We start from the raw sequence: 21,668 nt of genomic DNA, 5'->3' as shown, positions 1-21,668 counted from the left end.
TTAAAATTAAACTGTCAAATGTCCATTTCATACTGTAACTGTCAACTATGAAGTAAAGCTAAAGCTACAAATATTCTATTCAAATTGTACCTTATATTTTTTTTGTCCTTTCATCAATTTAGCTGGTAAGCCAAGCCCAGTCTTTAATAATAATTAAAAGACAAGACTGAACGTTAAGTATGACCCCTGTGTGGCAAAACCAATAAGTTTTTAATCGAAGTAGTCGAAACTTGCCAGATGTATTAAAAAACAAAGTAAACTGAAGATGTTTTTTTACAATTTTAATTCTTGTATGAAGCCAAAGGAAGAACAGTGTTAATCTAGGTTTAAGCGCGTGTAAAGACCCTAAGGTCGTGCGTTTGAATCACGGCTGAGCACCAAATCATTTCTCTTTCTATGTGCGCAAGTAATAGTAGCTCCTACAATAAAACCAAACATAGTGAGGAAACTGACATGTCTGATACGTGCAAACAACATGCGTCAGGCGTAGGATGCTCAGATCACATACTTGACTATAAATAAACGGATCCTATTTAGAGCCACAGGATTATGAATAAGAAAACAAAAAAATGCCATTCCTCTGATAAACTTTAAAATAGTATTTGTTTAAGTACGCTCTAAAATCGTTTTGCGTACTTTAATTCTGGCGTTCTGTCAACCACGTGACGTGTAACTCTAAGAAAAGAAATTGTTAACGATGTAAACTCAAAATAGGTACTTAAAAAAGTAGGTATATTTTTACATTATGCAAAATTTATTGTTAGATCTAATCGGTGTCAAGTAAAAATTAGCACATATAGAAATAAATTTATATTATGTAAATCGAAGACAATTGAACAAAGCAAATATTTCCATCAGCCTATATAATACAAGTTGCCGTAAAAATTACAAAAGGCTCTAATATTTTACATATTAAAATATATATATTTAATTTGGTTGTGGCCCACCAGCGTAACTATATCATCTAGGGCCCGCGGCAAATTTTTTTTTTTTTTTTTTTTTTTTTTTTTTTTTTTTTTTTTTTTTTTTTTAAAGACAATTCACACCGATTAACCTACTCCCATGCTAAGCTGGTGAAGCTTGTGTTATAGGTACTAGGCAACGTATATATATACATATTATAGATAGATAGATAGATAGATATATAAATACATATTTAAACACCCAAGACCTAAGCACAACACCAAATGCTCATCACATCGATGTTCGTCTCAGCCGGGGATCGAACCCGGGACCCATGGATTCGCAGTCAGGGGTACTAACCACTAGACCAATGAGTCGTCTTTTGATGGGGCCCTATAAGTAAAAATCTTCACGTTGTACCTACTCAGTCTAATTTTAATAAACTTTGAGATTTTCAGAGTAATCAATTACACATTGTATATGTCCCACTAATGGCCATAGGCCTACTCTCTTAGGCGAGAGGGAATGTTCTGTAGTCCCCACGCCAGCCCAATGCGTATTGGAGACTTCACATTCATCCATAGAATATAATATCTCTTGGACAGTGGCCCTCTTGGGTCGGGGGCCCGTGGCATTTTGCCAGCCCTGCCACCCGATTGTTACCCACCGGTTGTGGCAACAAAAATCTTATTAATTCCTGTAAATGTTATATGTGCCATGAATTCAAATACTTTCAAAATCACAATAAGTTTGACGTGCTAAATATTATGTATTTGTGTTAAAAAGTTCACTTTCTAATATTCAACTCGGACGCGGGTGATTCGACACGGATTGCAAAATCTCGTTTTTAAAGCAATTCTTGGGTTTTTTTACCACACGTACTTAAACATTATCTCGTTTATTGCTGTTGTTATCAAATTCAATGTGTTGGTAAATCTGTATATTATTAGATAAAAAATAAAAATCAATGAAATTCTTCGACTAATATTTATAATATATAATAAATGGTCATCAAGTCACAAGTTAAAAAAAGTAATAAATAAATTATATTCGTTTATTGTTTTATTAGGAAGCTACGATCTCTCAGAAAACACTTTTAGGCACACCCCTGTGATTCGAGGGTGAAAAAAGTTAAAGTCATGTATACATAAGTACAATAAAATAGTCTCAATGTAAAAATTAAAAGTCCTTAAAGCTGTGTTGAAGTTTGCCCCACTACTCCTACTTTACACATTTAATGAATCTTGCATAAGATTTTTAACGATTGTAACGATGACTGGGCAATTTTTCACTTTCGCAAGAACGTACAGAATTTTAAATTTTAAATCTCATGCTGACTCCTCGTTTTTTGGGAAAGTAACAATAGTGATAAAGCCTTTTTTCCCTATCCTTAAGTTAGATTTCAAATGTTGATAGCCTTTACATAGCTAAATGTTATTAGTAATATGTTATGTGGATATGGGCCCCTCTTGGGTGAAGGCCTCCTCCAACCCTGTCCAAATATAGACTGCCAGTCTTTCCCTTCTATCAGCCCACCTTCTTTTTGGCCTGCCCACTACTTTTATCTTTGTTCCCTTCCAATATGTTTTCCCTTCCATCGGTCGTCAGTGCCATTTTCGTTTTAAAGCTTGTGAGGGCATCGGTTGGTTTAGTATTTTTTCTAATATATTCACTTTGTGTATCTTCTTTATATGTATTTAGTAGGTATACGTCTTTATGTTTGGGAATACATTTATTACATGACGAATCAAGACTTAAGACAAGTACAGAACCAGCGTTGTAAGTAAGGGGAACATGACGACATCTTGAGGTTAAAACATATGGCTTTTTGTGTGCTACCTAAATCATACTGATTTATCATTTGGTTGTTGCTCTTATTATTGGAAAGCTATTTTATTTCTATTGTGCCCCTCGAAATCTCACTTAAAGAGATGAACTTTGGATGACCGCAAATTTTTTGGTTGCTTTGCTTTAAATAGGTACGAGTACTAATGCGTCTTAGATTTGTTTATGTCTTATTGTATATTTGAATAAGTAAATGTCGATAGTTTTATGAAGGTTGTATTATATAATGAATGGCCATGTGTTTTCCGTTTCCGTATCGTCTTCTTAATTATGGTAATTTTTATGGGCAATTAATACCTTTTTGGCGATTTTTATAATGTATTGGCTGAACTAAAGTTAAATTTAATTACGATTATTAGACGTTTCGTTAGTTTAATGAAGTATAACTTAATAATAATAACTAATCTTTGTGATCGCTACAAAATATCGTCTTTCGAAGAAATTTGAAATAAGGAAATTAATGCATGTTGTGTATTGATGTCAATTTTGTGCAATATTTACATAATTGGCGACGCCATACTATTCTGTTGTCATAAAACATTATGTAAGTAACAAATTAACGACCCTGCGTAAAATTTTAAATCACTCCTACCATATTCAAACATATATGTACTTAGTGTATACTGTATATAATATACAAAGAAACTCTCTTACTTCTGAGACTTATTAAAAATCCGTCAACGACCCTATTGTGATGGCGTCTACACCGAATTTTTATACAACAAACAATTACTATTTACCAGTAAACTTAAACAATAGAAGGTCGGCAACGCACTTGCAAGACTTCTGCAAGTGTAAGCCGCATCACATAACATCAGGTGCACCTCTTGCCGTGTGCTCTATTCAATAAAAAAGAAATTACAACAGAAGGTGCGTTAATAGTTTTATTTATAGCAAAAATTGAATGGCATAAGACAAATAGAATTCCTTGACATAATGTTATATAAGAAGTCATACCACAAATTGGAATCAGATATTCGAAAGGTTTATATCAGGACAAGGTTGCGTTGCGGATTTATATTAAGCCGATAAAGTCTAGAGTAGACTAATATTTTTTCTATTAATATAATAAATCTAACAAAATTATAAATAAATGAAATACTTATTATTATTTTTTCAAAAATTACAATCACAGTTCCAGATTTATCTGAAATGTATGCACGATGAGCAGTGTTGGCCTAGTGGCTTGGCAAAATGACAATGGACTTTCTTTATATATGTGGATATTTCCCATCTAACGGTGAAGGAAAATATCGTGAGGAGGCTTGCCTTAGAACCAAAAAGTGTTGTGTGTTAGACACAGGAGGCTGATCACCTACTTGCCTATTAGATTAAAAAATGATCATAAACAGATACAGAAATTTGAGGCCCAGACCTAAAAAGGGTGTAACACCACTGATATATATATACAACCTGGATAACTCAGCACTGGGTAAGCGAGAAAACTCTATTAATGAGAGTATTTACCAGGTCCCATTTTGCCCTCCTAAAACCTCTATGAGTAAGAAATATAAAACCTGTATAAGTGACAGTCATTTGTTACGCGTGAACCTTACTTACCTATACCTCCATAAGCGACGGTGGAACGCGTTTAACTTTTGTTATTTATGACACATTCTTAAATTTCGAGGGACCCTTATTTAATTCAAACCAAATGTGCGTCTGTTATTGTTTTGTTATTACCTATAATTCGATGAACTCATTCTAGTATTAAAAAAATGTGAGTACCGACTTGTTTGTCAAGCTTAATACAGTCAGTTCATAAACAGCAGTTGCTTAAAGGCATTGGAGACCCGTCACAAATTTTATGAATATGCGGCGGTTGATCAAAGCATATTTGATAGAATTTATGAACTTGAAAATCATACAAAAAATTTAAAACCAGACTCGCAAAACATATTAACGTATTTTTTTAAAGTAAATGTTATTTAAGTATTAATTAAAATCTAATTATTAGATTAAACTGTGCAGCTACTATTTCAATAAAAATTTAATACCCATACATACACGTATTTTGTTTCTAATTACGTCATATTTGTCGTATTTTTATAGACCTCTATAAGTAAGACAGACTCCTTCTATTCTGTAACTCTGTAAGGTAGAAACTCGGGTTAATGACCTCTAAGTAACCTCTAAGAGAAAAAGCGATCGCGGTCCCTTGAGATCTCCCTTATCCAGGTTTGACTTTATAAATCTTCTATATATAATATATATATATATAAAAAGAAAATGGTCTTCGTTTGAGGCTCTTTCACGCTTAAACCACATGTCGTATCGACATGAAACTACCACCATTCGATGCGAAATTTTTCCTAGATGGTTTATGGCTATTTATTTTTTTAATTCCAACGTTCCTTCATTTTTTTATTTCTCTTTTACTTTTATGAAAATTTTTCCCGCTAATAAAAACAAAAGAGGCTTCCTAGAACCTCTAAACGTCAACATCTGTTAAAAACTCGATTTTCGAAATATTTCAATTTTCTTAGCGGGAAGTTAAAAAGAAGAATAATAAAAATATGAAAAAAAATAAAATAATGAAACATAAAATTTATTTTAATTCGTCCAGCAAAGCGGGCGCGAAACGGCTAGTGTATACGTATATATAAGTAATATATTCTTTTGCGATAAAACATGTTTCCAACTTACAAATTTTTGAATCACTTAACAAACATCAATTAGCAAAGTTCCATTCTAATTGTATCCGGAAGTAAAATGCACGCTTTTAAAGATACAATCATATTATGTTACAATGCAGACGAATCCATTGTTCGTCTACAGTGTACGATGTCACAGGAGCGCCGCTTGCGCAACGCGTAATGCAATCTCGATCGGCACACGCTTCCTTGTACACTAATGGTAAATTAACCCAATTACAAAACACTATATTTCACACGAAAATGGTAAACTAGTTATTATTATATATAACAGGTGGGCTGAATAGTTGGTAAACTAACATAGAACAAATATATTTTTTTATAGAATTTGATTAGTCTTCGTGAGCGATACAACGATTATAGCGGTCATACAATTCTTCGGTACCATATTTATAGAACGATTTCTTAGTTTCAAAATACGCTTCAATTTCGGCTAGTACCTCTTCATCATTAGTAAATAATATTTTAAATTCTTGTGCCGCATTTCCGCTGCTATTACTTAAGATGTCATGTGGAACTTGGTGTAATGGTTACAGCTCCTTACAAACGTTGTGTAAAACCAAAAACTTGGCGATTAAAAAGAGTGGCGGAGAGTTTATTGCCAGTTCTTTTCTTCCGTCCTACGCCCTTGATTTGAGAACTGGCAGTAAATGTAAAATTAGAAGCATTTAATGTATATTTCTTTTTTGAGGTTCATAAGTATACATTGTGTTACCTACATGAATAAATGATTTTTGACTTTGACTTTATTTTCATTTTTTCGAGTCATTGGGGAAACGAGAAGGCTACGATATTGCTACAAGAAAACTATAAATCATAATTAAGCCTCATTTATTCCTCTAAATATTCATCCATCTCTGAAATTATTTTTCCAAGTACCTCTTATAGAGTATAGCCTCCTCCACCTGGCTCTCTTTATCCTGGGCATCTTTCGCTCAATCTTACCCACCAACTTCTTTAAGACAAGACAAGTCTGTAGGAGTTTTTGCCTTGCACGGCGATAGCAAAGGCTGGTTGTAAATGTGATATTAGATATGCACGTTCTGATCTGTTTATAAACCGTTATTATTGCGCGCGTTGAACTCTATTCTTCCTAGAAATCAGCAGAAGGAAGTTCAAATACCAAATTATCAGTTACTTACTATACTTTACAGCTATCATTTTAGCGGAATAAGATTAGACAATTTACACCTCTTTGTTAACGCCTAAAGACTACTATATAAGACACTATATACTTCCGGAGGTGTCGTAATATTCTTATTACTAATTAATGATCTGTGTAGCATATAGATGCAGATGAAAAATATTACTTCGTTATTACACAGATTATAAGTCTTATAATAACAAAAGTTATTACTCTGCTTTGTTTTATACTTGTACATTCCCTAATTGCTAACGCCGGGCTTTTGCCTCACCTCTAATGATATGACGCCAACGTTACCTATTACTTATTGTGAGAGTCGATGGTAGACCATTCACTAGCAGTGTGGAACTGTTTAATGCAGCATGACGTTCTTTTATAGACCATAAATTAAAAAACATTTTAAATTTCGAGCTTCATTGAAATGCTAATAGCACCCTATCATAACTTTAAGGCGGAAACATACTACCAAAACGCGACGCTACACCACGCCATCCGACGCATGTCAGTACTTATCAATCCCATATATTTAATATGGTCAGATGCACATAGACAACACGCCATGTGATCACACGCGGTAACATCCAATCGATTTGGATCGGCGTGTTGTGGATGTTGTGATGATGACGTCATGCGTCAGTCTTTCGAGTTTTTGACACGAATGTCAATTTATATTGTATATACTTAGATATTTTTGGATTTATTGGCGAAATTAACGACGAACAATTAATTGAGTTGGTGAAACAATATTCTGTTTTATATGACATGAGATTACCTCAATACAAGGACAAAAACAGGGAGTTAAGATGTTGTTAGTTTAATACAAATAACCTGCTAATCAATTCAGTTTATTAGAAAAATACAGAGTGGGCCAGAAAGATTTGAAAATTTGAAAAAAATATAATAAAAATACTAAATAAAAATATATAAAAATATAAAATACACAATAATTTTTGATTTCAATTAAAATAGACATCTGGGAAATTTATTTCTTAAAAATAACATCATCCGGGTGTGCACCATTGCGCTGAAAACATTCCTCGAATCTGAACCTCAAATTGGTAAAAACTTGCTGGCACATTGCGCGGGGAATAAATCAGCTAAATGACTTTTGAATTTGCAAGCGTGTCGTGGTGTCGCGTGTTGGTAATGTGCACGATGGACATCGGGTGTCGACACGACACGTCGCGTCGCGTTTTAGTAGTATGTTTCCGCCTTAAAGGCCACAACGAAAGTCATAATAAATCATTGTCCGAAAATTTTCTCGCAATTTTCATTTTCACGTGTTACAAGAATTTTAGATTTGCCGCCAATTCACAAAAACAAATGACAAATGAATGCAATATACTACATTAGGTTACCAAAGAGTTCTAAAATTGAAATTCAAAAAGTTTTCATTAGCAATGTTTCTAACTGGCCAATTCTAAAAATGTTTAGTGTTACCCACGTAAAATGTCTATAAAGCTGTAAGTGCTTGTGTTTTCTCACAATGCAAGAAAGTTGTAGGACCGGAGACAATGCCCTTACGCAACTGTAATATAATTAAGCGAGTTACATCATACGATTCAACGACCTGAGGGAATGCTCCCGAATCACTTTCTTATTTGATCGATCTTTTTTATATGAATTTTTTGAGTCTCCTACTTAGTTGGTACGCTTTCAAATTCTTCAACAAACGTTTCAAGCATGAACGGGATGTGTTTTAACAAAATTATCATTGTCAGATTCAATAAAAAAATAAAACTCACTTCAAATACATAAACGATGCTTCGAGGACATACGAGGTTGATCTATTTTATGACACTCTCCATGTCTTCAGGCGTCTGCAGCCATTGTACCGTCACCAATAACAATTGCAAAGAAGAAATATCACATTTTTAAATTGCAAATTTTTAATTTAATATTTGTAAATTAATCTAGTTTTTTGTCGTTTATTTTGATAGGATTAACTATTTTCTCTTTTATAATTGTAATGTTTTTTTAAAAGTATATGTCACACTTGTCCACTTTTATGTTGTGTGTTCTCTGTAAGTGTCTGTATGGGTTTCGTTAGTGTGCCCATTTTAAATAAATAAATAAACGTTATCATACACACTGAATAATTACGTATTTTAACCAAAATATATTCTCTGCCATAGATCTTGATCCCGCAACAATGACTATCATAGAGATGAGACCTGTCTGAAATACATTTTAAGTGCTACTACTTCTACCAAATATTGGGATACTTGTTAATAAGATATATCTATCATTATGATGTAACAATTAAGTAAAAAAGCGATGCGCTGCTACGTTTATGCGGACCTCTTTTGTTTTAAAATTGGCGAAATGAACCAAATTTGATATTTTAAACTGTTTAACATAATTCATCATTTATATAACATTGTTAAATTAGACACACTTAGTACAAAAGTACACAGTAGGTACATCTATTTTTAAATTCATTTAGAGATTACACACTGGGAATTGTTGACATAATCAGATATCATTGTTTTCGATGAAAAGGTAATAAATTGCTGGGAATGAATACGCATCAACGCTCATATGTATCGTGTGAAATTGGATAAAAAGCCTAGTAATTATATTGAGAAATTGATGAGAATAAACCCAGTTACTTTATGTAAATACCTTTTCAAACTAATTTGAAATAAACTGCAACTAATGCAGCATGGAGATATACTTGATGATTTTTTAAGGAAATTGAGCCTGTCTACCAAAACAATTATGCGCCGAGAATCGAACCCAGGGATACGTGCGTGGAGGTGCGGCTGAAGATAAATAACATCAACCGCAATATCTTACAGTCAAATATCAATCAATCGTGTCAAACAGAGATTAATTTGTATGTAATGAAAAACGTTACAGAAACTTGTATATTGAATAATATGTCCAAACGCAACTAACAATATTATCGGCGTAACACATATAGTGTAACAGTTTTTGACATTGATTATGTATGCCACTGAGTAAGAATTTATTTAAAATATATAGTATTTATAATATTATTAACCTACATAGTAATAATAATAATAATAAAAAAATGATGAATAGCATAGAAATTAAAAACAAATTTAAAAGGTTTTGTCCCTGTGGCAGTGTCCCTTTAATGCTGGCACTATTTCCTCGCTGTATTGCGATACTTATTCATTGAGCGAGCAAAGTACTGAGTAGTTACACTATATTCTTTACATTTTTTATATGTACATTAAATACTAATTAGGTACCTAAATTATTTTCGATTATATTGAACTTTAGATTAATTTTAACGGCACCACGAAACCTTTTATTTTATAATAACAGGATGTGAAATATTTGTGAACATTCGACTCCAATTTAGACTATAAAAACAGCGTTGCTGACATGTTTATGATGCTTTAAAAAAGTTTTAATTAGCGGCCCACATTTTGGTACGAAATTTATTACTATGGTCGTTTACCTTTTTCAGGCTTTTAGAGTTCAATTATAAGTAAGCCTCGTGACAATTCAGAACCAATCTCAGGAAATATCATCTCTATTCGGTCATAACGTTCTCGTAACTTATACATAACGAAATTGTAATAAAAGATACGGAAGGCCATATAAACTTTCATCCATCATGCCTCCACGTAAGAATTAACTTGCCTAATACAAGTGTAGCATCGCGCCCTACAAGGATGCCCTAGTGAAAGTGAGTCGGAGCTCGCCCCTAGCCAGAACTGTTATGTCACACCCCACAATTCGTCTCAGCACCGTCAGTCGATAAGACTATGCCGTCGCGCGCGCACCTCTCAAAAAAACCCGTCTAAAGACATGTGCTTGTGACACTAACACTATGTATCGCCTAGTGTTTACCATCCTAGTTTTAAGTGCAGCCTGTTACTGTAACGATTTAAATGACACTAAAGGAAGTGCCCGCGAAGAAAAGTTCCGCAGCGCTTTAATCGACGCTTTTCAGAACATCAAAAAATCTTCAGCTAAAGGTGGCATCGAAGATTCCGATTTGATCGGTTCGATTTCAAATTCGAGAAATGCGAAAGTCAATGATGATTCGTTCGATTTATTTGCCGATGAAGATGGTCTAACGTTCAACGAAGGTGCGACTACCGATAAGCCTATTTCGACAACGCAGAAGTCGCACAATGTCCAGCATATTAAAACGATTAAGATAGAGAAATCGACGATTGTGCCGAAAGATGTAGTGGAAGTGACGACCAGTAACGAGAGGAGCATACCAATGAGGCTAGAACAAAATGAAACCCATCTTCTTGGATTAGAGAGTATGTTGAGAGTGATTGATGCTCCAATTTTGGTTGCACAGTGGAACAGATTGCGAGAAAACGTGACGGGACAGTGCAGAGAGGACATGCAGGAGTACATCGAAGGACTTAAGGATAGGCTGCTATGGGCTTTAAAGAGTGAGTTTGTTCAGTCAGTTTAACAGATCACATTTTATTGGATTGACCCAATTTCAGTATTATTTTAGGAAATTTAAATAATTAAGAATGAAATAAGATACCTTAATATATAACGGCCGTTGCGAGTCTGTCGCATGTATTACTGGAGATTGTTCGTGGTCTGTGGCTGTGTCCGAGTCAGGTTTATGACATAATTGAGAGCCGCCTTTCACGGCTCTTCCGCAACGCACACGTTACCTAACCAACACCACATTAACCTTCTTATCAGCTTTCTACCCCACGGCTAAAAAATAATATTTACAAAAAAATATACAATAAGCTTTTTGCAAATTGATACAAAATGTACCCTTTATTAAGCTTCAAAAATATTTCAATAACAAATAGATATACTTAAATATATATTGACTTGAAAAAACATTTATTTAATTCTAGTAACCACTTACAGACAAAAGTTTTCTATTCGATTATCTAAACCGCCTTATGTAATGTTTTGGTGAAAAAATCTAGGTCAGTGTACAAGGTGGTCGCTGGTTCCTCAAATTGCGTTTATCTACACTCACAAAATAATCTACTGAGTTTTTACTCTTACATTTTAAAGTTGTAGTTCATAGAGAAACATTAAACCTGGATCTCTTTTATTGAACACATTTTTCTCTTTAAAACAAGTAAGCGTACCTACGTACTAAGTAAAATTGTTGTGTCATAGTAAATTGTTTGTTTTAGACGTGACTATCTTTGTCCCTATGATTTTTTCTTTACAATTGCGTACACATTGAAAAAAATAATCGACTACAAATGCGTGTCAGCAGTTTTGTCCTAAACCTGTTTTGATTGTTCCCTAATTAGGAACATCAGTTATTAATGATCATTATCTCAATATCACTGAGGTTCCGAGAACTTTGTGAACAAACACACATACTGATCAAAATGATAAGCTTCTTTTTGAAGTCAATAAAAAGAAAAAAAATATGACACAGCCGGGCTTTGAACACACAACCTCAATAATGCGTTTAACCACGACGATTCCGAGTAAGATAAAGTAGATCAAAAATGAAAACTGGTTCGATCTAGCACGACTACAAGTAATTGTTAGAGCTATTGCTATTAATTCCATTCCGAATGGTCCATACATATGGTGTCACATTTGTCGTTAGAATTTTTCATAGATATTATTATCTCTTTCGAGAAAGATATTTCAATGGCTGATTTAAAGATCTATTACTCCGTAAGTTGAAAACTTGGTTCAAATTTTAATACATATTTGAAAACGCACTATTACAAATATACATTTAGTGTCCTCGCTTATTATTGAATATTTATTTACCTAACAAATATGTTAAAGCCATTGAAGTTATTTGTTTTTTTTTATCCTTCGACGTGATGAGAATGATAATTAATTAAAGGTCATAAATCAATATATTGTCATGACTAAAAACCAAAATTCTAAGCTTCACCTTTGACTCTACTGTGCTGTCATTTGTTTTGGTACTTTAATTAAAGCGAAAGCGAATTACCAATGTGACTTTCATATTTCCAACTTTATTACGGGAAACCACTTATAATATTGTGGTGATAATAAACCACACATAAAAATAAATTAACAAACTTAATCCGCAACCCGCGCCTGCTTCACACAGCAATGGAAATCTAATTCATGTCTTAAAGGTGTATTTTTTAATGAATGTAAACGTATGTAGTGTTTTATACGAGAGGTGTATTAACAAAACTATCCCTTATTTTCCGAATGTATAATTAAAAACATTTTGTGAAACGTCGCGTAGTTCGTTTGAGCTTCCAGTGACATAATAAAAAATAAAATCAAAAATATTTTGATGTGATGGAAAATGGCTCTGAAATAAAGGCGTAACGCCTTACGGAGATTAAGCATGAATAAAAATTGAATTAGGTTACCAGTTTATGTACGTCAGTAACGGTTTAATTTAAGTTCTTTACGATATGCGTACCGTTAGTCTTGCCAGTTACACATAGAATATATTTCAAAGCACCTGACCAAAATATGAATTACAAGGGCGCTGCCCAAAATTGTGACGACCTACCATGTGTTACTCAAGTCTAATACGTAAGGAATTTAAAGTTTATCACATTATAAACTAACTTGTTTTGGACACAATGAGGTTATTTAACGGACTACAGTTTCTGTATTTTTTTGTTAATTTCTGCATTTTTTTGTGTTCAGACGTGAAAACTTTACTAATATTTAGTAAATAAATTCGCATACGTAATTCCTCATTTTATTTCCATCATCTTAAACTATAAACATATTTTATGGTGTCATTAAAAGCCTGCTTCATTACATAGGCCAATTAAATAGTGCCTTCATGTCGTTAACTACCGTTAGTTGACCAATCACAACAGTTAAATGTTTAAATATTTGTAAATAAGTAATAAATTGCAATATCTGTACGTATATGTGAACTATGAAAAGTAGTGCATCTGTTACACTGGCTCCGTTCTGTGATTACTGTGGTTCAGGAATTGCGCCCAGTTTTTCTAGGAACGCTTGGCGATTGAACTACGAAGACGCTAATGCGTACAATGATGATTTTGTTGTTTTTTTTTGTTTCAAGCTAGCTTTCTATCACCTCAAAAGTTATTTTGTTAGCCTCGTGATGTACAACATCTGTGAACTTAACGCATTGAAAAAAACATGTGCGCGTATATCATCTGGCTAATATGCAGGCTACAAAAGCTCAGTTAAAAGAACTATATACCATATCTTTAAAAGAACATTAAAAATATATATATACTAGTGGACCCGACAGACGTTGTCCTGCATGATATTTCAAGCGATTAGTAAAGCAAAGTATGAAAGTACCGACTGCAGCGCCATCTGGCGGGCTGATTTGTGATTCTAAACCATTCCCAGATCCCCTTGAACACACACAAAAAATTTCATCAAAATCGGTCCAGTCGTTTGAGAGAAGTTCAGTGACATACACACTCACAGAAGAATTATATATATAAAGATTAAAACAAAAAAATTAAATGTATTAATTTTTTTTTAGATTTTTACACAAAAATGGACTGATTCCGATATTAACCTTGCCTTTAATTAAGGTATCATCACTATACCAAATTTAATTTCGAAAAATATTTCACAAACATTTTAATTAAAACAAAATAGATTTCCTCACACAGTGTGCTTCATACGTTATGTAATAAACTTAAGCAAATCGTGTCTCGGTTTCGCGAATCGGGGTTAATACAACATTACTGCCATACATTCACCCACTTGCAAAGGTTCTTCCGGTTTTAATAATGTCACAACCTTTTTTCTTTAGTGTCAAAGCTTAAGGGCCAGGCATGTAAAGCCTTTGAATTGAATCAGATTTTTAACACAATTAGTTACCATTGAATTTAAGTTGAAGTCCAGAAGGAAAAATGATATGTTTATACAGAGTACATTGGCTAGTAAATAAATTTTTTGGTTATCAACTATTAGGCGCCAATAACTCGCTAATTGGATATACATTATTTTTTTTATGAGTGCAACGAATTTTAAAATTGTTTTAACAGATACCTATTTTATTGATAACATAATTAAAAATGTCGATAGTAACTGCAAATTATAAAAAAACAGTCGAAGAACGCAACGAATGAAGAGATCGCTTGTTAGGGTGAGATCGTTTACTGATTATGTTTTATTAAATAAATGTGAATCGTAATATTTCAAAGCAACAACGAATAAAAAAGGATTGTAACGACTGAGAATCTGTTTTTATATTTATTTGTACTTTCTGACCGTTTATTTTTTGTATTTAACTGTTACGTATCTTTTTGGCTTGTCGTGTTTAAATATAAGTAGGTTACAATATATATATTTTTTTTTTAAAGACAATTCACACCAATTGACCTAGTCCCATGCTAAGCTGGTGAAGCTTGTGTTATGGGTACTAGGCAACGGATATACATACATATTATAGATAAATAGACATATAAATACATATTTAAACACCCAAGACCTCAGCACAACACCAAATTCTCATCACATCGATGTTTGTCTAAGCCGGGGATCGAACCCGGGACCCATGGATTCGCAGTCAGGGGTACTGACCACTAGACCAATGAGTCGTCGAATATATACCTGTCTATTTTATCTTAACATGTTTTGTCCTAATTTTGCAGCCCAATAAAAACCACTTTAAAAGATTGAATGCTCTCACGATCCTCATTGAATTTGAAAACCTTATTCAGCACTCGTTGACCGACTTGAAAACAAAGACAATATAAAAGACAGGAAGATAATGCAAGGTCCCAACGATGATGTATGGTTTACGAAAATGATTACTCCCGCGACATATCACCTTGTACTTAAAAATCAAGATGGTTCATTACATTGATAAATGGTCACCGATATTCGAAAATGCCAGATGTCATTATACTTTATAAAGTTATAATATCTCATTTATATTCAATAATTTCTGTTCAAGCCTTAAAAAAATAATATCTGACATTTTCATGATGGCCAGATATTAATTTTTCTTCTTTCAATTTATATTATAGATTTGATGGCGTCACTAATGTAAGCATTTGTGAAATGCGATTTAAAAAATTACCTATCTGCCCTGCGATTCTGTAACTCACCTTTCGAACTCACGCAGCGGTTTTCTCATCGGCGGTCGCTCTCAAATCAGTCGTGAAGCAGTCATTTTATGATTTGGCATTCTGAAAAGGTGGGAACTTTTAGTTTATTGTTAGCAGAATGCCAAATCATAAAATGACTGCTTCACGACTGATTTGAGAGCGACCGCCGATGAGAAAACCGCTGCGTGAGTTCGAAAGGTGAGTTACAGAATCGCAGGGCTGGACGTTGTCGATCATAGGCTCCTGTCAACAAGGGTCCCCTCGCGTGACCCACGAATAGAAATCAAGACTTCATGATCTACGTATATACTCATGTCACCCATTAAATCAATGGGATTTAATATAAATCTTGAAGTGTGGTCTTCATTCCTAAAGGTAGTGTTAATATTGCCGCACAATTTCTTTTATCTTCCTGTATTCGGCATATAACCTTTAAGGGTTGATTGGTCCAACAATTAAGGGGTCGGCCTTGATACCTAGGGCCACACTCCCGGTCACACACTATAAATTTAGTCCAGTCCAAATAGGTTGTAACGTTATTGATTCGATATGAATCACCATATCGTTGCACCACACTAATTACTTGTTAGTCGAAACACTCATGGCGTTACGTTATTTTTACGTAAGCATATATATTGCAGAGACACGCGAAATTTTGCAAATTATCTGCGTACGTGCCACGTAAATTTCGTTTATAATTGAAGCGAAGTTTCGGATGACGATAAAGAATTTGATTAAATCTTGCACCTGGACTTTTACTAAAGTACCACTTCTGGTATAAATAGCATTCACTAAATATGATAGATCATTAAAATAGTTCAGGCCTGTCCATGCATTATAATGCCAGAGGAAAGGAGGTGTATGATATACATATTCTATGCCAGCCTTGCGATTCTGTAACTCACTTTTCGAACTCACACACAGCGGCGGTCGCGCTCAAATCTAATAAATAAGGAGGGAGCTTGTAGTTTATTGTTTATCAGAATGCCAAATCATAAAATGACTGCTTTACGACTGATTTGAGCGCGACCGCCGCTGTGAAAACCGCTGCATGAGTTCGAAAAGTGAGTTACAGAATCGCAAGGCAGATATTTTTAATATTTGTATAATAACCACCATAGAAAAAAAATAATGTTTAGAAATTTTCTCCCGTTTAATGGGAATCAAGTCAATCCGTAAAATTTATTTTAAAAATTTCAACTGTTTGAAGTTAGTACTTTGTAATGGCGGCACTTTAATCCCATTTAGAAATGTTGGCCAACACGTTGCTCAATGAACTGCAATGTCCTTTGATAGGGGATAGGATATTTCACCATTTATACATATTAGCTTTGAGCTTAGGAAACGTTTAATCTACATTGTAGGTTTCCTGTTAATGAGAATTCTGTAAGGCTGCTAATGCGACAATTTTGCATGCTATCGTATAATAGGACAGCAACAATTTGTATGACAGACAGCGGTTTATTAAACAAAGATTTTCATACAAATATTTGACACATAGAGAAATTTAATACGATTCGAATGGCTGAGAACTTACTCTTCGTACCTGTGGTTTTTGTATGTTTTTATTTATCTGTTTATAAGATTCCAGATACCTATTGCCTCTAGTGTGATAACGATTCGTGATTCGAGTGTGAGAACGATTCAGACAAAGTTTACAATATAAACTTTATGCTTATAAAGAAAAAAAGACTTATAAATCAACAATCCATACGCAGAATTAGTCCTAAGTCCCATCGCAAATTTATCCATTTTCCATCGTTATCATAAATTACTTAAACAATAGACATAAACATGAAATATGTATATGTATCTTCATGCAAAGTGAAGATTACGGTTAACGATGTACCTTTATATATTTATACATGTTTAATAAGTGTATGATTTAACATATTTATATGTATATGTATATGTATTACATTTCTTAAGTTTACAATTGAGTCTAAGTGCAAGTTGCAAGATCAAATCAGGATGCCGTGAAACCTGCCGTGCTGCGCCCCCGACCGCCATACCTTCACCATTTCACTTTCCTTTTTAGACTTTATTAGCAGTTTCGTACTTTTACAATGTTTATGAATCAATATTGCACAAAAAATATTCAAACAATCATATCTGTATATTGTTTTAACATTTATACACAAAAAAGAATATATATATAATATTTATTTCAATGTATATTATTTTAAATTGATTATAGATAACTTTAATATATACTTTGTACTTAAGCCTATTATTATTAGATAATGTTTCCGTGAACATTACTTGTGCTATACATTTTTTTTTAAGAATTATACAATGTATATGTCAAATAAATACCTAGAAATCTTCTTAAGGTTTATGTATAAACAAATTCCATACAAAATAATACATGAACAAAAACTTTTCTAAGATTTGGTGTATAGTTTTAAAGTCGACTAGCCTTAACCCTACAAATAATCGTGAGAAACTTATAAGACAAAATTTCCTATTGTTAATGCACTTATGAATTACATAATTAAAACTTAATACCACGATGTCACGCTAGTCTTTACGGTTAATTATTTTTTATTTCTAGAAAAGATCCAAAAATATCTGAGTTTATCCTATATATACGAGACAAGTATTTTTTTTACTGTAGGAGCTCAAACTCAAACTCAAAATATCTTTATTCAAGTGGGTAACCAAGTACACTTTTGAATCGTCAAGTTAAATTAATCGTAAATTTACATTTACTACCAGTTCGCAAGTCAAGGGCGTGTAAGAAGAACTGGCAAGAAACTTTCCGCCACTCTTTTTAATCGCCAAGTATTGTCATACAAATTGTTTGAACTGGAGCAATTCAATCCCAAGGATTAGGATCATTTAAGTAGTCCTCAAATTTATAAAAAGCTTTGTTGATTAATTTTCGTTTAACGAGGGCTTTGAATTTATTTAGTGATAATTCTCTAATTTCGCTTAGGAGTTTGTTGTAAAAACGAATACAATTTCCATATCAGGAGTGGTTTATCTTTTGGAGCCTTATTGGTCGTACACTCAAATTAGTTCTATTTCGCGTATTATACTGGTGAAAGTCACCATTTGTTTTAAAATCGTTTATATTTTTTTGGACATACAACAAGGCTTCAAGAATATATTGACCAGATAGTGTCATAATATTTAATTCCTGATTAAAATGAAATTATATCTAACGAAGAAGGACTTGACTTGATTCGACTTTAATATTTATATTTGACACGATTCGGTAAATCGGATCTAAGAATCCGTTGATTGATACAGCCTTACTTTTAAGTTAGATACTATACATATTAATTACATTAATAATGAGTACATACAATTAATAATGAGTATTTTAATAAACCCTTTATCTTATTATTCATTCTAAATCCAGTCCAGACTGTAAGGTATTTTCTACACTCTTTCTATAAATATGACCAAAAGTGCTATTAAATTTTTTGATACAATATTTTTACTTTTAGCTGTTGATAAAAAGCTAAAGTTCCTAGTGGAATACCTGCTATAGTTCCATTCCTAGTCAAATACCTGCTTTAGATTCAGAACACCATAATAACGTCGAAACTAAAGCTCAGCTCAAAAGTTCACCGTAATAATTAAAAAAAACGGAAAACGAATTTTCGTAATCAAATAATATGAAAACACCTGTCCATTTCCTAATGTGTAGAATATGGCAATTCTATGGGTATCATAAAGGCAGCCATTAATCACGCAAACGAAATCAACGGTCACACACTCAAGGACCGTTGCATCAGAAAGTTTGACTTCGAAAACACCGTAACATAAAAATTAACTTCGAAAACTTTTAAAGTTCTGTAACAAATATTTTTTCGATGTGTATTAAGGACGCTATTATTAAAGTTGGTGATCACCTTTTTGTGAATATAAGCAAACAAATTTAGTCAGGAATCAAAAGCCGTCACTTCGGGTTACACCGTGTTCGTTGTTTTATTATAAAGAGACGAAAGTAGAATAGGATGGGATCTAATCAGTTAGAGGCTAATTAAAAATCTGTTACTTTGTATCACAGGATCGAAAAACATTAAGTTTTCATAAACACGCAATCTTTGCTTTATTTGTAAAATGTTGTGCGTTACAATGAAATTCACTAAACAAATAAATTTCTTTTTAATTTTGTAATCAAATGCGATTAGCTGCTATAATATTTCTTTTCTTAAAATATCTAAAGAAACGAATCAGTATTAAATTCCATCCGGCAGTATCTCATTTTTTGTTCGACTTCTTTTGATGTTTTTTTAATTCTCAAAGGATTTAACTGGAATGTGGGTTGTTACGTGTTTCTTTCTCAGGAGATTTGTTATGTTTTTTTGGAATTAAATTCGGTGCCCATGGTAGTAAATTTAGATTTGACTTAAGAAGAGAATAAAGGTACCTACTTTAGAATTAATTAGATATAGATTAATGCTTTATAAAATGCGTTGTATATAATATCTAGAGTGTGGAATAAAGGATGGACACTTGAAAAATAATGGACTAGACCTACTGGAAAATGTTGCTTAGACGATAAAATAAATGATAGACAGGTTAAATGATTGAATAAAAACGTTGTGCGCATGAAGTCTTGCTTAATACTTAAATAATAGTTTAAAAAAACTAAAATTTATTTTTTAGTAAATTTTTTTTTTTCATTTTTTTTTCGGATTGTTGCATTGTCATCGATCTTTGATAGGTGCGCAAAGTTTGAATTAAATCTGTTCGTTAAAAGTGGGTCTAAATCGAGTCCGAAGGAGTCGGTTACATACATACATACATACAGGTGAAGCTAATATAAAGCGTGTAAAAAGTAACTTCTATTCCTACGATTATAAAGAGGAAGGCTCACCATATAAGGCGTAATTACTGCTCTAACTCTTTAATATATTAAAACGAATTAGATTTGACATACAGAAGTCATACCCAGCGCTAAACTTTGACTCTGAAAGATTCAGACTACCCAAAGAACTCTCTATAAATGGTTCTGTAAGCTCTTTATATGATTTACGTTTGATTTACTAATTATTACGGCAGGAAAAAAAATAATTGACGTTCACGGTGAACCTGAGACTAAACTGCGTACCTACTATCGTAAAATCTTAAGGTTCAAAGTCCAACATACCTACAATAACTTTTGTTACGTAAAAAAATAAACAACAATTTTCTTAAATTTCATTATATAATTGAATTACTTTTCTAAAACATCAAGCATTAAAATAATATAGAAAGCGTGCGTCTAAATTGATGTTAATAAAGTAAAATACATTGTTAAACAAATATAAACTTACAGCTGTTGCAACAAGGGATATTATGCAATTACGCAATAGTTGTACAGGACAAAGACCTCGTTTTCACCTTGTATTAAAAGAAAAAATCATAGACTATAGAAGTGAATTATATCAAATATGGTTTTATTTCGTTACTTCGACTTAAGTTTACAGATTGCTTACCTATACCGTACAAACCTAATTAAGAATCGAAATTGAGTTTTTGATTCTCAATTAGATTTGTACAGAGAAAGTAAATTTGTTAATAGTTTTCCTGTAATCATACTTGTTGGACCAACTTTATTTTACATTTTTATGAGTAATAAAATTAATTGAGACCAACCCTGAGGTCGTGTGTTCGAATCACGGCTGTTCTTTCTATAAGCGCTTTAAACACTCGCTCGCACAGTCAAGGTAGATATCGTGAGGAATCGCCTTAGAACCAACTGCGTGTGTCAGGCTCAGAACGCAGATCACCTACTTGCCTATTAACACAAAAATAAAATGATCTCGAAATGGATACAGATCTGAGGCCTACTCAAAGAGGTTGTCGCACTGCTGTTTTTTTAATAAATAACGTTATGTAACGACGCTTCCATCGTGTAATTATTGCCAATAAAATAAATTGACATGCACATGATACCCATATACGTGCTATATTATTATGGGTTCAGCAAAACTGACCTTTAATTCCGAATCAACTCGTTTTTGTACAGTAGAGCTTATTTACATAAAATTATTATTAACACTTTATGGAATGTAAATCAAAAGTTATTATATTGTTGCATATCAACGAGTATTATTACTGCCTAGTAACATTTTGCAAGCTAAGCCATTATATGTCAAGTCAGAAAGCTCGACACTCGAATAACGT

General features: G+C 33.0%; 1 protein-coding gene across 1 annotated transcript in view; it reads left to right on the top strand.

Annotated features, from left to right (window-relative positions):
• The first annotated feature begins 10,279 nt into the window (after positions 1–10,279).
• The window catches only part of LOC125063676 (nose resistant to fluoxetine protein 6-like), a 32,556-nt gene continuing 21,167 nt past the window's right edge, over positions 10,280–21,668 (top strand). Inside the window, exon 1 of the mRNA XM_047670244.1 lies at positions 10,280–10,937. Within this exon, the coding sequence (XP_047526200.1) occupies positions 10,355–10,937 (583 nt within the window). The 5' untranslated portion in view covers positions 10,280–10,354. The remainder of the gene's footprint in view (positions 10,938–21,668) is intronic.

Source organism: Pieris napi, chromosome 3 (assembly GCF_905475465.1).
Source record: "Pieris napi chromosome 3, ilPieNapi1.2, whole genome shotgun sequence".
Taxonomy (NCBI): Eukaryota; Metazoa; Arthropoda; class Insecta; order Lepidoptera; family Pieridae; genus Pieris; species Pieris napi.
The sequence above is the reverse complement of the archived record's forward strand: the minus strand, read 5'-3'. Positions and strand labels throughout refer to the sequence as shown.